Source organism: Embiotoca jacksoni, unplaced genomic scaffold (assembly GCF_022577435.1).
Source record: "Embiotoca jacksoni isolate LCO1_2020_lvr unplaced genomic scaffold, fEmbJac1.0.p SCAF_10, whole genome shotgun sequence".
NCBI lineage: Eukaryota > Metazoa > Chordata > Actinopteri > Embiotocidae > Embiotoca > Embiotoca jacksoni.
The window spans coordinates 4,000,877-4,017,445 of record NW_027185230.1 but is presented as its reverse complement, the minus strand read 5'-3'; the positions used below and the strand labels follow the sequence as shown (position 1 = coordinate 4,017,445).

Sequence of the window (16,569 nt, the reverse complement as noted above, 5' to 3'; positions counted from 1 at the left end):
GCATTTTCTAAGGTTTTACTCCACGCCTGTTCAGGATTCTGGTGACTCACTGCACGCCTCAGTTGAAGGATAGGCATAGTTGCAGGAATGTCACTGTCAATACAGGTACTGCAATTTTAAAGTCAATATTGACTGTGCTTTGTGCCGTCAAGCATCTTTCTGTCTTTGTGTCTCTGTGGTCCTAAGTGTGCTCCACTGCACCTAACGTACAACTTTACATCACTGCAAAAAAAAGGGGAAAAGTTAAAGGGATAGTTCAAATTGAAAGAGGTGGGGTTGTGTGAGGTGTATTACCTGCAGTAGATGGAGGTAGGCACATCCGTAGTTTGGTGATGCAGGCAGCTGAACTGGGACGGAAACTCAGTCATGAACTGCCTCTGGACAGGGTCAGGCAGAAAATATATTTTAGCCCCTAAATTAATCAGTATCAGTCTATTTAGTATATTTTTGCTGCTTCACCTTGCTGCCAGACTGTTCTTTCCAATAGAGTCATGAAGTCGTTAAATCACTCTTAAAATCCAAAAACTTTGACAAAAATGTTTTACACAATTTTACAACACAGAACATAGGAGCTGGTCTACCATTATGTTCTCATCCCAAGGCATCAAATACTGGTATTTTGCATTGGCATCTCATGTCAGTTGCCTAGGTGTAGACACCAAAACAACGTGGCTAGGTTTAGGAAATGATAATGGTTTGGATTCAACTATCTATGTAGACAAATTACACTACGTCGTATAAGTTACATTCATTTTGTAAATTCACTCACGAAGCACAAAATTGGCCCATGGAGACTTTTGCTTTCTCACAGACTCGGGCATCGTTCTCCTGACTTGCTTCTTCAGATCGGTTGGTTGTGGCACCGATGCCAAAGAGCACCTTGTGGTTTTTCTCTGCAATGGCAGCTGCTCTCAGAGAGCCCCAGTATTTGACACCTTAAGAATGAGAATGGGTTGGGTCAGTTTGGTGATGTAGGCAGCTGTATTGGGATGGAGGCTAGGCAATGCACTGCTTTGGATGTTGTGAACAAAAATAATGAAATAATCTGTATTAGTTTAAATAAACAATATGTATGGCATATTTTGGATGCTTTACCTTGCCTTCAGGCTGCTCTTTCTGACAGGGTTCTCAAGCCATTATGTCGTCCTCAGTCAAAGACTTTAACAAAAACCTTTTTACAATTTTACCATGCAGAACAGGAGAATTGCTGGTCTACCAACCTGGTCTCATCCCAGGGCATTAAATACTACCATTTTGTCAAAGCCTTGACTTGCTTCTTTCAATTGGTTGGTCATGGCACTGATGCCAAAGAGCACCTTGTGGTTATCTTTGCGACACTAGCTGCTTTGTGAAAATGCCAGTATTTAACACTCCAAGAATGAAAACGGGTTTGGTCTATCGCCACTTCAATGAATTAATTTGTTTGTCCAGCTTTAACATTTAGGCATCTTTAACACATTTTGTGAAACAAATGTCTTCTCTAACTAAAGTGTCTGTTTCACTCTCGTGTGCGTTCCTCACTGAGCTTAAGCATCATTGCCTCGACAGCTCAGATTATGTTTTGGTAAGTAGACCACAGATGAGCCTGCAGTACTTTCTCAGCTTGTTGGCAGGTTTCAAAAACACCAGTATATTGCACACAGGGGATGACAATCTGCTCACACATCATGAGGGTATTGTAACAACGTGATCACAGATCACAGTGTTTCTCACATCGTGGTTTCTTGTTCTTATGGTGATCGTTGTGGGTTGTGTTACTATTTTGAGGAAGCCCCAGTCAGTCTAACCACAGGCTGTCAAACCATGCTGGGTGATTTCGTCCCCTCTCTTTGGATGCTGTGATTGCAGTCCTTCAGGTGGTGAGAAGTCCATATTACACTCATCACTGTGAATTTTGTTTCAAATTTGAATGAGTGTTTAATGTAACTTGTCGGTTAAGTGCAGCCCAGAAGAAATTATATATTTTCTGGACATCTTACCATGACTGAAATGAATCTCCCCGGACACAATTCTGGCACAATGGGCTCAATAAATCCTTAAATTACAGCAAGGAATAGCGAAGAGAATGCTACCTGGCTAAATAAATAACTGAATCAACTGTAAGATGTTTAAAACCATTCTGAACTGCCAGAGCTGGAGTCTCTAAAAATCTCAGAGCTTGTAAAATCCTGCTGAAGTCACAGAAACAAGTGCAAAATGAAGTGATGAGACCATTTATTTTACCATCAGTGTTTACAGCGCCAGCTTTTATTGTAAGCTGTTACCCTTAAAAGTACCCTCGTCCTAGAGGTATTTGATTCACTTTCTGTCTGTGCTTATTTGCGAACCTAGAAACAAACATAGAGCACACTGCACAATTAACAATAAAAGAACATAACACCGGCTCCTACCACTCAGGATTTCCAGTCTTGCTCCTCCAGAAAGCAGATTAGGGACTCCTCAGGAAACATTGAATTGTACTATTATAACCGTGTTTACAGATTTAGTGCTGCTCATAACTATTAAACAAGTGTTAACATGTAAAATGTTAACACCTAACTGTCGGCTCAAATGCAAAATGTCAAGATAAACCAACCACCACAACTTCCATCTTTAGATGTTTTATTTCTGATATCATCATCAAAATTTTTACAAAACATTTTCTGACAATAATATACTCAAAGAAGAGCCATATTTTTGCGCTTGGACCAGGTCTCCACAAAAATGCTTTAGGTCTGAATACAGTAAAAAGAACAAAAATTCCAAATAAGAAAAAAACTAAAATTAACAACAAACCAACTACCAAAGAAAACAATGCAGCGCATATTTACACCCTACAGAAATCAATGCTCTCTGTAGGAAATGGATGAGAAGGAGACAGCGGGGATCCCGTGGTCTATGTGGAAAGCATTTAAGAGGCAGCAAAAAAACACAAAAACAAAAAATCGGGGAAGTGCTTGAGCCTGCAAGGAAACAAAGACTAATTTTGATATTGCTTTCTGTCAGGTTCCCTATGCTCGCTGCACTCTCAAGCCAACCGCAGGAGAAGAATGCAGCCATTTAAATAAAAACCTTCCTTTTTTTCGGTGCTCTCATTAAATCCAATTAGAGCCGTAAACGGGCTTTGTCAGACAAACGAAAATGTGTGTTTCCCCGACAGAGGTTAATGATTATGCCTTCCCTTTCTGTGTCCCCTCTGACATGAGCAATGGCAGAAAAACAGAGTCAGGACAATGCGGATCAGAGGTTAAAAACTTCCTGCTAATGTAAAACAGCATGGAACAATAACAATCAATGGGGACCGGGCTGGCCTGAACATCAGTAATGGTGACGTTGGTTCAGAGGAGGTAGAGGAGTAGGTGCTGCTATAGATACACACACACTCACACACACTCACACACACACACACACACAGGCCATCTGGGCACATGCAGGGTAGCTAACTCACTGGCATCGCTTCCATTCTTTTTGTTTTGCATGACAAAGTTATTAATTTTAACCATTTTTCAGTCTGTAAACATACACTAATGACACACTAACAACAACAAAAACTCAAATGAGAAAGTGGCAAATGAAGAGCATTAGCTTTTTTTTTTTTTTTTTTTTTCCTGCTTCGCCCACCTATCCATATGTGTATACGTGCTGACTGCAAAGAGTCACGACTGTGCGCTGTATAGGCATGCCCCAGCACTGCCTGCTGCCAAGACACAGATGTATGGCAGATGAAGAAAAGCTGCAAATCCACGTCTGGCTTGGAATTAATTCTTGAAATCTATTTATCAGGTAATGGATTAGAACCTACTGAACCGTCACAGATGGCCTTGGGTGAACTGGAATGGATAGGAGCGTCACAACCAGCAGTACTTTAATATCATTTATCAAGGCATGTGTGTCGCTTGTTTTTTTTTTTCTTCTTTTCTTTACTTTTCTATTTTATATGCATACATTTATGCGTGATTGTTTCTATTGTTAAAGACTGACAAGTCAAAGTGGGTTCTTGGTAATAGTGTAAATTATAATTGCTTTTCAAATAAAGTGTATCTTTTATATGAAAGCATGCATAATACATACAGTTCAGACAATGCAAGTATGCCTTTTGTTTCATCTGTGTGCCATATGGGACTCTACAGCATACTTATGTGTGTGATTTGTGTTGGGAGCTTGGCCAAAGCGGTTTGTGTCATTTCTTACAGTGGAAATAAAGCTGCCTGGGACATTCAGAAATATCTCAAAGATGTCATGGTAACAGAATATAATGTCCTCTCGCTTACCCATTTGGTCCTCTACATCCTTCCTATTATACAACATCTCTGTCTTCCCCCTTCTGGCCTCCTCGACTTTCCCTCTCCCCTTAGAGATGTGCGTTTAGCTCTTCCTCTGTGCATAAATACTGAAATATTCAAGTTTTTACTGCAATTCTTCAGACCTTTATTCACCCTACCCAAAGCTAAAAAAGAAAAAGAGGAGAATAAAAAAAAAAAAAGTAAGAAATGTTCCCAGTGGGGACTTGAGCCCAAATTCTAAGAGTGAATGGGGGGAGGGGGGGGAGCTTGGGGTGTACAAAACCATAAACAAATAAAGCAGCAGAGAAAATAAAGCCTGTTGGCGTTGCGGGGCGAGCGCAGACGGTCCTGGAGTTCAGCTCAAACATGCATCATTAGCATGCAGCGCTTGTGCTTCCAGCTCTCTGATGGCAAAAAAGAAACGGACAAAAGACGAAATAATTACTAGCAGCAGGATTCGAACATTCCGCTGAACACATCTGATTTTATCAGGGAGGTAGTCATGATTAATCAATCGTTTATTAGTAGCTGATTTAATTGTGAACATACAAAGATTTTATTAGCATTTTTCTAATTACACATGAAGGGCAAAGTAGCTTTGATCTTTGTGTTCGGACTGAATTGAACCATTATCACTGCTCTGAAACCTGACGTAATTACTACATTTGGAGTACTGGGCTTCAGCAGGGGACGATTAAAGGGAAAGTCTGTCCCTGGAGTGAGTGGAGCGCCCGACACAAGCCTCTTTCTCTCTCTCTGTTTAACAGCCTATAGTGCCGGGGAATTCTACTTTAGGTGAGACAAGGGCAGGGATGGATCAGCAAACAAGTTGCTTAAAAAAACAAACAATGTCCATGACACGTGCTGCTGGTTCTAGGGCACTCCAGACAGCAGATTTCTCCCGTTCTGTTTGTCTTCGGTTCAGCGCTCCCCCCTAACCGGGCATAGTTTCCCAAAATATCAGCATGCGGACAGAAATAGAACATCATTAAACAGGTTCACCCGAGTCACCAAGCGGCAGACGTGAAATTCAGGCCAAGGAGTTATCAGGGGTGATATAGAGCAAGGCAAGACAATACATGGATAGAATTGAGAGAGCTCCCATTATAAAGACATTGGTACAGCTGCTATTACAAAGTAAACTCCACCAGCACTATTAAGCAACCGTACTGAGCGAAACAACTGCTTTTTTATGCAATGTCCTGTACATGAAGGGGATTTTACCCTTCTTCGTCTTGATACCATGAAGACTTTTTGGGTCACTTGTTTTGGGTCTGGTTTTTGGTAAAACATTTAACAAAATAATGGCACATTAAAAAAGAACATCCTTCACAAGTTAAACTCTTGGTATAAAGAATAGCACACTTCTTCTCCCCGAGTAGACCTTGAAATGGTAGATAGTGTTGAAATTCTCAAACAAGAGGAGCAGATTGGGATGTAACTAACAATAAATCATGCGACCACCACCTGCGAGATGAGCTCCTAAAACATGTCAGAACAGAAAATATTGATCTCTGTGAGGTTCGGCGCTTGAAGTACATCGTGGTAACAGGGCTCCCAATCTTCCCCTCTTCATGTGATCAAGTAAAATTATTGGATTTGAGAGATGATCTCAGTAACATAATTGGTGTTTAATGATAGAATGGCAGAATAGTGACGGGAGCAGATAGAAAAATATTTATCACTGAAACACCAAGAGCGTAACAGTAGGAACCTCCTCACCGACTCGTCTTGGTAATATATTCCCACTGGAAAGTGAATAAGGCTCCTCTTCTGTTCACAAGCAGTTTGTGTTTCAGAAGAAGTGAAGTTCATACTTTTTTTTTTTTTTCCTCTTTAAAGACTCATTATTTACACGATAAATAAGTTCTATTTGATTTTGTCCTTTGATTAGTCCTATAGAATTTCTTGACATCATCTGTGAACACCTCAAAAACTGTCTCTTTTGTTTTCAAGCCAAAAAGACAAAATAAAACAAAAAACAAAAAAATAATTCCCTATTTATTCTCCTATTTTGAGGATACACCCACTTTCATGGGAAATTTTGGCCCCTCGCAGTTTCATCTGTGGATCAATCGGTTGCTCTGTGGGAGGACCCAGCATCTCCCTGGGGGATGACCACTGACATGTAGAAAACGACACCCGTTGCACTGCTTGGATTAAGCCGGAGATGATATTTGACAGGCTATCACAGCCTTATCTGAAGTCCTCAACAGCTCCATAAGTCAATGAGTAGCCGTGCTTGACACGGTGGCTGAAGGGTTACCGAGTGCAATAAAGTCCAGTACTGCAGGCACGCTTTCTGGAACAAAAAAAGGATATGTCAGGCAATATTCCCAGTACAGTCCGTGGGTTCATATGCAGGTCAAAGAGAAGTCAATGCGCTGGTTCAACATGCCCCCACTAGGCAGCGTCGCTCTCTGCGGTGGAGGGGAGGCAGGAGTACATGGCCTGAGCTTTGCCAACCCAGCAAGATGGTGCTCTTCAAATAGTCCAGTGTGATGAAAGTCAAACATCGACTCAACAATGTTTCAAATGACTGTTTGGGGCAGTGAGAGTGGTTTGACCTTCAGTAAAGTGGACCTCTTCAATAATATGTACAATGCTTTTCGTTCAGATGTACTTATTTTCACATAAATTCCCCATGATTGCCTTTTTAAAGCATAGTGAAGCATTTAGCTGGGATATGCTCATATACAGTGACTCGCTATTCTGCTGTGTAAAGGGCTCTGTATGTCTAATAAATCTATAACATACAATTTATGCTGCTGTGGTTGATGTTGTTAGCATCACTATAAGATCATGGATAACGACTGACCTAACAATGGGAGGATCGGGTGAGATACATCATTATGATCAATATCTCCTTAAAATTTCAGTTACACTAACTTGTATGTAATGCTTGATTACTTTGCGAATCTGTGAGGATAATCCAAGTTCATCTGACATCACCAGAGGATCTGGTGGGAATTGTGAGTGTAAACTGGCAGAGGCTAGTTTAGTAGAACAACTGACATTTAAAAAAAATCCTCTTCGCTAAAGTAGCTTATGTGCATTAAAGAAAAAAAACTATTAGTAAACTCTTTGGTTTAACATGCACATTTATGGAATTCAGAACGAGATACAACATCCAAAGAAACAAAAGAAACAGAATCGTTATGTAACTGTTTGTCTTCATGAAATAAGGATTAAAAAGTTGTGAGTAGAAATTGTAATAATAATCACAGTAAGAAGCCTCCTGCTCTTCACATGACGTCTACCTCCAACTCTTATATTTTTTTCTGTTCCTGCTCCCACTTCTTGTGATCGAGAACTCGTGTTTATTGCACTTTCCCTTTCACTCCTGACTCAGCGCACGCTGACTGCTCTTGCTGTGAACAGGTGCCCTATGATGCTGACATGTGATATGGCAAAGACCAGATTTGGAAACAAAGAAATACTTTTTTTTTTTTTTTTTTTTTCTGTCATATGCTGAATTGCCTCCCATGAGTCAGCAGTAAGGGGTTTTCTGAGGTGCTTTGGAAATAAAATCAAAATGATCAGCGAGGATGGCTCACCCTACTGTGTGCGAGACTGTGTGTATCAGATGCCAAATCCCTCCAGACGTAATTTGAAAATGTTGTCCTCTAGTTCATACTCATGTTTTAAAAACAAGGCCCGACTGAATAACCAGCTCGCCTGCCCCTTCATTTTAAAGTCGCTGTGAATCAGAGGCCCTCGCCCCACTTCGAACAACCAGGCCTGCTAGCGTCCAAATTTGAGTGTGCCCGTGCGCTCCAAAGTAGGAAACGGACCGCTGCTGGGACCCTCAGTTGGGGGTCTGAGGGGTGGCGGAGGAGAGCGAGGCCCTGGCACAGGGGCACCTATGCTGGCAGCGGAGGGCACGGCAGGCAGTGCCACTGTCTGTATAGTGCCCCTATCGCATGGTCCCAGATCCTCCAGGCCCTCCAGGCCCTGCGGGGGTCCCTCATAGCCCATGTTGAGCCGCAGGGGTTGATGGGCCTGGCAGTAGTCTACAATAGGCTGCTCATAGCGGTAGAAGGTCAGGGCACCCATCTGGTGGGGGACCTGTTTGGGTAGACAGAGAGCAAAGAGGAGCAGACAGACAGGGTGACGGAAGGGGGGGAAAGACACATGGGGAGGGTTGTACAAGGGTGGAAGAGACACAGGAAGGAGAAGAGGGAACAAAAGGAGAGAGATAAAATACATTAGACATATAGGTTTACAGCAAACTGCAGATATATCACAGTCCTTAAAGAAAAAACATAGACATTTCACATGTGCTGAAACTCATGTGATCACGTGTTTGTGCACATGTAAAATATGTATTTTTTTCCCAAGGGAAATGTGATGTTGGAAAATTGTAACGGTGTAATGTGTAAAGCCCATGTAGATTCCCATGTGAAAACTTTTGGATATATTTTCTCCACGTTACTATATGTGGTAACATGTGGTAAACGTGTCATACAACATGTGGCCAGTGTGGAAAACACAGGAACTCATTTGGTTTTTTTTGTGTGAGGGAGAACAGATTCTTTAAGAAACATTTATATCCTCACACATGAAAAAAGTGTTTTTTCCTGCTCATATGAGTAGAGTTAAGAAGTTTCTCTTGCAGTGAGTAAATGTACGAAATGATTGTGCAGCAAAATGTTGTCAAAAGTTAGGGAACAGTTAAGCTACCCCAATATTTTGCGTAGGAGATTTCTCCCGACAAATTTTCAATATTTAATGCAAATGTGCTAATAAATCGGTTTTACTGACCATTTTAGATGTTTTTGTTTTTATGGTATCAAATTTCAGGATATTAAAAAAATTACATTTGAAAAGCAGAGTTACAACATGTCTATCCAGAAAGAATGTCCTGATAGCCAGTACTAATACAACTTGCTAAGAGCTCTCCTTGGGACTATTTCGCTCCAATTGTTGTTGTTGTTGTTCACCAAGGTCCCTAAAAAAAAACAAGAGCAACAAACTAGCCCTCTGTATACTCCAGCTAGAACAGCCACAGCTGTTTTCTGAAACATTAATATGAATATTCATTACATACTTTCAAATGATGTTTCATTTTCCCATTGCAGTTAATTTTGTCATACCACATTTCATTGTGCCTTTGTGATTCCAAAGCTTACAGCTCAGTTAGTTTGGCAGCTCATTGCTGGTTCTGTAATCATCCTCACATGGTGACCACCTGAGCCTCCACTTACCCCAAAAAAAATGTAATAAAAAAAAAAAGAAGTCTGCTTGCAAAGATCCTTCGAAATGTGTGCTGCGAAGAACATATTGTTGAAGCTGGCTTCAACGGAGGATGTTTCTCACATCTGTAAAAAAGCACAGCACTTCTCCTGCCCATGACTTGTACTGTAAAGAAGGAGTGCATCTGCATGTATGGATGGGCGGGTGTGTTTGTACGAATGACACACAAACCGCAGATGCTTGACGTGCACAACCTTTGGTGCAAGTGTTGGAGCACATAAGCTGGCGCTCTCTCCGGCGCCATGTCACTTGTGTCAACAGCCAGGAGCACTCATCACATCTGGCCATGTGTCTGGTCTCGTGTTTCCTCCGCAGACATCCACACCGTGCCAAACAAACAGATGAGACTACCACGACACTCTGTCTCCCTAACTTTAAATCACACACTTATTCGCCAATTAAGTGATTCCTAACAGGCCTTGAAAACAGCACGGTGAAGACGGCAGCTGACCTGGATTAAACACCGCAGCCTGGCAGAGAGACAGATAATCAGATCCGCAAACGCAGGCGACAAGAGGCACACAACAACTGCAGGAGCGCACCGATATGACACCAACACGGAAAACATGAATAATACAACCCCTGACTCCTGAGGAGGCGTTGGAAGCGGAGCAAGTGTCACAACCGTACCGGCTTTCCTTGCACATCCTTGATGTGCTATTTTTAACGTTAGTCAGTGATCGGGACCAGATCTTGAGAATGAGATCTTAACCAGTGCTTGACAAAAATGTCATTTAGAGGAGAGACACTCTAAAATTTGAACCTTACTCCTCGTGAAATGTAGCCATGCATGCAGTATTGCTTTTAAGCACTAATACATGTATAGCTCTACTTCTAAAGGGTGTGATATCAGTCCCATCCGATGCATATGGATTCTATTTCATTTGTTCTTCTCGAAAGCAAACTCAAAACATCCGACTGGAAATGGTCTGGTGACCACATACATAGTAGGCAGACATTTCACACAAAAAAAAAATAGTCCCAAAGAGAATGCTTGGCAACAGACATTTCAGATGCAGGTACCTCGAAACAACTGGCACCTAAAATCAAAACCAACTGCTCGGTTATGCCAGATGACAGTGAGCTAATTTGGGCATACTGACCCTTTAACTGGAAGTGGAAGGGAAACAGGTATAAACAGAAAGCAACTGACAGTCTAATGGTCGTTCCAAAAAAACAAAGTCAATTTCACAATAAGAAGGTCATTTGTACAATCAGTTAAAAAACTGCGTCTCTCATATAATTGTGGCTAATTTTATTAAACTTGTCATATAAAGAAATTTTGATAACAGAAATCATATTTGAGGTAACAGAATTCAGGACAGGATGTTTTAAAAGACGACCGACTGTGTCAATGAAATGCAGATATATGCTGGAAGAGAAGGGGGAATAAAGTGTGTGTGTGTGTGTGTGTGTGTGTGTGTGTGTGTGTGTGTGTGTGTGTGTGTGTGTGTGTGTGTGTGTGTGTGTGTGTGTGTGTGTGTGTAAGCATATATTTCAAAGTCAAATGGAAACAGTCTGGGCGAATGCAACTTGGCAGTTCAGGAATTACCCTGAACTATGGGGCTAAGATAAAGCCACTCTGCGAGCATTAACACCAGCTCTGTTTTTTTTTTTTTTTTAAGTTTTATTTGTAGCCTTGAGCTGTACTGTAACACGTTTTTATGATGCAGCTTTAGATTTCAGCCACTGCACAAAGTTGTAGCTGTGGATTCACATTAGAAAAGTGTCGGAGTGCATGTTCATCTGGTCTGGAGATAATGTAGCATGGTATATTTTCACTAAACACCTTTCAGTCCCACACCCAGCCTTTCTTTCAACCACTTCTGTGCACCTACAGAAGCACCACCCTGCCAACTTTCTATAACTCCTTCTTCCTCAAATGTACTCCATTAAGCGAGGCTGACTCATTACATTATAGGCACTCAGTGGATTACTCCCCTCATTCCCCTTTCAGTTTAAACCCTTCACCAACCCCGTTACACCACCACCACCACCACCACCACCACCTCATCTCCCGTCACACACCTCAGTCCACCTCAGCTCTGCTTACTGCTCCCTGCCCATGGCCAATGAATTAATTAAGCAATATTAACTCCTAACCGTTTCAGTGGATTCTATCAAATTTTTAGGGCATAAATCTGGTCTTGTGCAGAATATGTGTGAGTGTGTGTGCGTATTTGTACATGGATGCCTGTCTGTGAGAATATTCAACAGAAAAAAGAGAAGCTAAAAAGACTAAATCAGTCAGACGTAGAGAGAAAAAGGCAACAGATGCAGTTAATATACAAGTTCGATGACAGACACAGAGCATGTTTCTACCTAAAGACAGCACTGGATTTGAAACATTCTTAAATATCAAACAGCCTCACTCTTGTTAAAGTCAAAGTCATTGCCCTACAATGCTCCTCACACCAGCCTCTGTAAACAAAAGGTGCTATTTCATTTCGCCGGCCATAGTTGTGAGATTTATCTCGCTCATTAGGAATGCTATCAGCTTTTCTTTGTGCCTCTCAGCATTAGGAAATTAGTAATTCCTCACACTCAGTCTGTTGACAGCCAAATATGTAAATGAATAACATCTGGTCAGACTTAGAAAAATACAAAGTAGACACTTCAGTTTACTTTCTAAATGTTCTCCAAATATGTGCTTTGGGTGGGACTAAATAGTGTAAAGATAAGGCTTAATCACCACCACTGTGGATAAGTTCAAGCTCTTTTTTTTTTCACAATTTGAAAACATCACAAAACCAATTCTTTGTGATACATCCTAATCATTTAACTTCTGATCCGGGCTCGTTTGACCCTTTATCCAATGTTGACATCCTTTTCTGCCTGATAGGTAAACAGCTATCATATGTTTTTGTATAAAGTTAAAAAAAAAAAACAGTTAGAGCCCTGTATGAAAACAAATCACATTAAATTACAACTGGAAAATGACAATTTATTAAATAATGAATTCGTCATTTCACTGTTGGTCCAAAATTTCTACAGAAATGGTACTTTTAATCTAAATTACATGCAGCAAAACATGAGTTTGTCAGGATAAATTATTAGTAGTTGGTGTTTTGTGTTGTGCCATATTAACCTGAAAAGCTTCTCACTCGTATGCCAGCTCATTCTATTCAGATTTCAGCATCTTAACGGTACACAACTGGGAAGTACAGCTTTTCTGAGAACAACAGTCGTGTATGCAGTTGGCAGTTTTGATACGTATCTTTTTTTTTTTGTTTGTTTTTGTACTAAATTGCTGTAAACCATGTTGTAGTTTCATGGTTTGATAAAAGGAAGCAGACTGCCTCACTCACTAGTCAGTAGCTTCTCGGCTTGTTGAGACCTAAGCACATAATTTAAATGTTCAACTCTGAATGGGTGCCCAATTATGTTCCTACTGAAGGGGCATAAAGACAGAGTAGATAAAGTATAACAATTTATGATGCTTAACAAATGTTTTTTTTTCTTTACTTTGCTACATATACTGCAGTATTACTTAAACAGAAAATAGCTATATTGGATATGGGACTGGTCCTGATCCCAGATTCTGGCTTTCCACACATGAACTGTGGTGCATTTGCAGCATGTTTCTGTATTTAGTTGTTTTCTACATTTGCAGCATGGTCCTGTATTTTACTGTGTTTTCAGTCTTTGCGTGTATTTGTGATGTATTTCAATGTGTTTTGTCATCATGTAGCATTTTATTTCTAAATTCTATTCTGCTTTCCATGTTTTTTCAGTTTGCCTATTTTGTTGATTTGCATGTGTTTTTTTTTAACTGCAGGGCCACCGTACAGCAAAGACACAGCGTGTAGGACAGGTCGCATCACCATGTGTCTGGTATAGCACAAAAGTACCAGGACATTTAAAAGGCAAAACAATCAGCCCGGCATTTATGAATAATGTATTTCAATTTAAGACAGAACCAGGCACTGGCAATTATCTTACTTATGAGAAGACATAGAAGGATGATGAAGGGTTTTGGTGCACAAAACATTTTTCATAATTTCTGTCCATCTATGGTGACATTTGGGTTACATCATGGACAGCTGGCATCCCATTGAACGGTCACGGTGAAATTGGAAATTATTTGAAGTTGCTTTGAAACCGCAATACACCATAGACCACTGCTACGAGGTTTGATGTCTCCATAGAAGGGGGGCAGATACTCTATGCTGAGATACTTAGTTGGTGGAGGTGCCCCCTTCATTGTATATTGTAGTCTGCAGCTTCTACCTGTCAGAAGGTATTGGCATAAAGAAAAAAAAACAAAAAAAAAACGTTCTCAATTCCCCATGGTGCACTGCTGGATGGATTTTTGCAACTTTGGATCTCCGCCACCATTACCTGCATGCGTTTCCACTGACAATGACTGGCACCCTGCCTCTCAGTAGATCTTTATCTCTGTAAGCCTAAGCCCACTGTAGGTTTCTATGTTACTTTTTCACAACAGCTCTAATTTGCTAGAGGAGTCATCAGTGAATTTAAAAAACAAAACAAAAAAAAGCCTCCAAATCCCATAAATTCATTTTTACAGCATTCCAGTGCCTCTTAGAAGTCTTGTTTCTTTTTGCATTCATGCTTTTATGAGCAGCTAAGGAGGCAGTAACAGTGCCACAGGCACACAATGCTAATGCCTCCCCGGGCTTTAGGAGCATTACAGTTCAAAAGTCTGCCGCTTTCCCAGTCAAACACTTTGATCCTCTCAAGTCACTGTATTGTGGCTCACAGAAGTATAACAAAGTGAAGAGGAGGTGCAAAAGACTCCCACTAAAATGTTTGCTTTGGCTTTACTTTTCTTATACCCTTTTATGTTTTTCATTTTTGTAAATCAATGAATTATTTTGGGAGTTGTTAGTTTTTGTGTCAATTTGAGTGAGGAATTATTTTTTTGTCCTCCTTTATGAATATTGCACAATATTCCCTGTAATGCTTTGTATTGTTGTTGCTTGTTTTTCTTGTTTTCATGTGTGCATCTGTCTCTATTTTGTTATTAAGTAAAAAGAAACAAGGCTCACAGTTTATTTTGGGGAATTACTGAAACAAACCACGGCCAAGTTACTGGAAATAGCAGTTTAACTACTCTTTTCTTTGTCTATTCCTTATCCCTCTTGTCCTCTTTGTAGAAGTCTAGAGATGTACTGTATTACCATGATTAATTTTGGTCCATTTATTTTAAAGCTGGCTGGGATGCATATTTGATGTAGAAGTTAAGTGTTTATACTGGAGCTGTTTCAGTGTAACCATGTCCTACAGTTCTGTTTTATTGCAGATGAGAATAATATTACATTTCCCCCATAACAACTGCTAAATGACTATGTGATCACAGAGTCATTGTTGTACATTGTTCACATGGTGAAGATTGGAATAATGAGTCAGTACAGTTATCATGTTTTACTACTCTCACCACATTGGCTCCAATCCAATTCTACTCTTACTGTTGGATGGCTGGCAGTAGTGGTAGTAGGGGCTATAGTTGCAATAGTAGTAGTGGTATGTATTAACATGAAAACAATATAACCCCCCCAAAAATAAAAACACTATTGTTCTGTGGCTTTGTCAGCACCTTATTCTCAGATTTCCACAGTTAAGCGGGGAAAAAAATTGTCAATTAACATTCTGAAAAACTGCAGCTTGCAAAATGTCATCGTGTTAATATGCAAGGTGTGTAAATCTGTGCATACAGCATGTGTGCATATGCATTAGCAGGTCTGCAGGTTCAGCTGTTTATTATGTTTTGAACAAAGTGACTGAAACAATAACCCAGCAGATTAACCCTAAAAGCCCTCTATTAATTTAAACAATAAACCATTATCACGTCACCTTGCAAGTGCAAGACCATGTGCGCTTGTGGCTGTGACTATGTGTCGCTGTGTGGGTGAGTGTTGCCTTTCAAATGTATGCTGCTCTTGCATGCGGGGGTAGTCGGCACAGATGTTGCTAGGCGGGCGTCAATGACATGGAGCCCACCAGTCAGGTTTTCAGCGGAGCAGTGTGCATGGACGTGTCTGAGGAGGTGTGAAGCTAAACACCATCAGTTTGTTTTCAGACAGCACATCCCGAGAGGAAGACTTCCCAGCTGCATGTGTAAGTATGTGTGTGTCTGCCTTTGTGTATAAGTGCAATATACTCCTGTGCACTGAGTAGTGCATATTAGTAGCGTTAACATCTGTGGTAATTAACTTAATGGAAGGACGCATGAAAAAAAAACCTCAATTATTTATTTATTATTTTTATATATATATATACACTTCTTTCTTACTTATGATAAACTATAGTTTGCTTAAACAGGATTGAATTAAGCTGCACGATGTAGGTAAGCAACGAGCACATCCTGTTGGTGATTTGTTGTTACATCATTTGTAAGTTGGCTTTTTACAGTTACATTCACTGTTCCAACACCCATACTACCATACTATTTAGTATGCCCGAAAAATATTTAGTATGTCCAAATACATAGTATGTGAAATGAAGTATGCCAAAAATACCAGGATTTTCTAAAACATCTGGTCGTATTTTGCAGGGGAGCATTCTTCTCTGTCTGTTCAGACCCATAATTCGTCGCAGCAAATGATTTGTCACATCGACTGAGGCGCCGAGACAGTTGGTGGCGCTAATGCTCTGTCCAATTTCAATTTTCGTAAGGAAGTAGGAGAAAAGGCAAAGGAAGTGTCCTCATTCCAAATTGCATTTTTTTTCCCTTTTACTTTAAATGTCGTGCTACAGATTGCAGATTCAAGTTGCATTTTTATGATGCAGTATGTCCCAATTGCAAGCACAGTGCATACAACAGCACATACTTTGAAAGGGTGACTGCAGTCCGTACTGAAAGTAAAGAGAAAAAAAAATTGAAAAGCAGCATGTCAAAAATACCAGGATGTCGGACTACACCTGGTCATACTTTGGCTGTTCTGACCTACAATCAGCAGCAGAAGATATATCACATCTACTGAGCAGTCGAAAGAGCTGGTGGCGCGAGTGCTCTGCCAGGTTGCAATTTGCAAAAGAAAGAAGATTAAGAAGATGCATTAAGAAGAAGTGTAACATTAAGTGTAGC

General features: G+C 40.5%; 1 protein-coding gene across 2 annotated transcripts in view; it reads right to left on the bottom strand.

Annotated features, from left to right (window-relative positions):
* Positions 1 to 2,584: 2,584 nt before the first annotated feature.
* The window catches only part of LOC138205798 (leucine-rich repeat transmembrane neuronal protein 4), a 107,137-nt gene continuing 93,152 nt past the window's right edge, over positions 2,585 to 16,569 (bottom strand). Inside the window, exon 3 of one of the 2 annotated variants that reach the window (XM_069162060.1) lies at positions 2,585 to 8,330. In XM_069162060.1, the coding sequence (XP_069018161.1) occupies positions 8,007 to 8,330 (324 nt within the window). In that variant the 3' untranslated portion in view covers positions 2,585 to 8,006. The remainder of the gene's footprint in view (positions 8,331 to 16,569) is intronic. The other variant, XR_011178905.1, reaches the window with a different exon arrangement.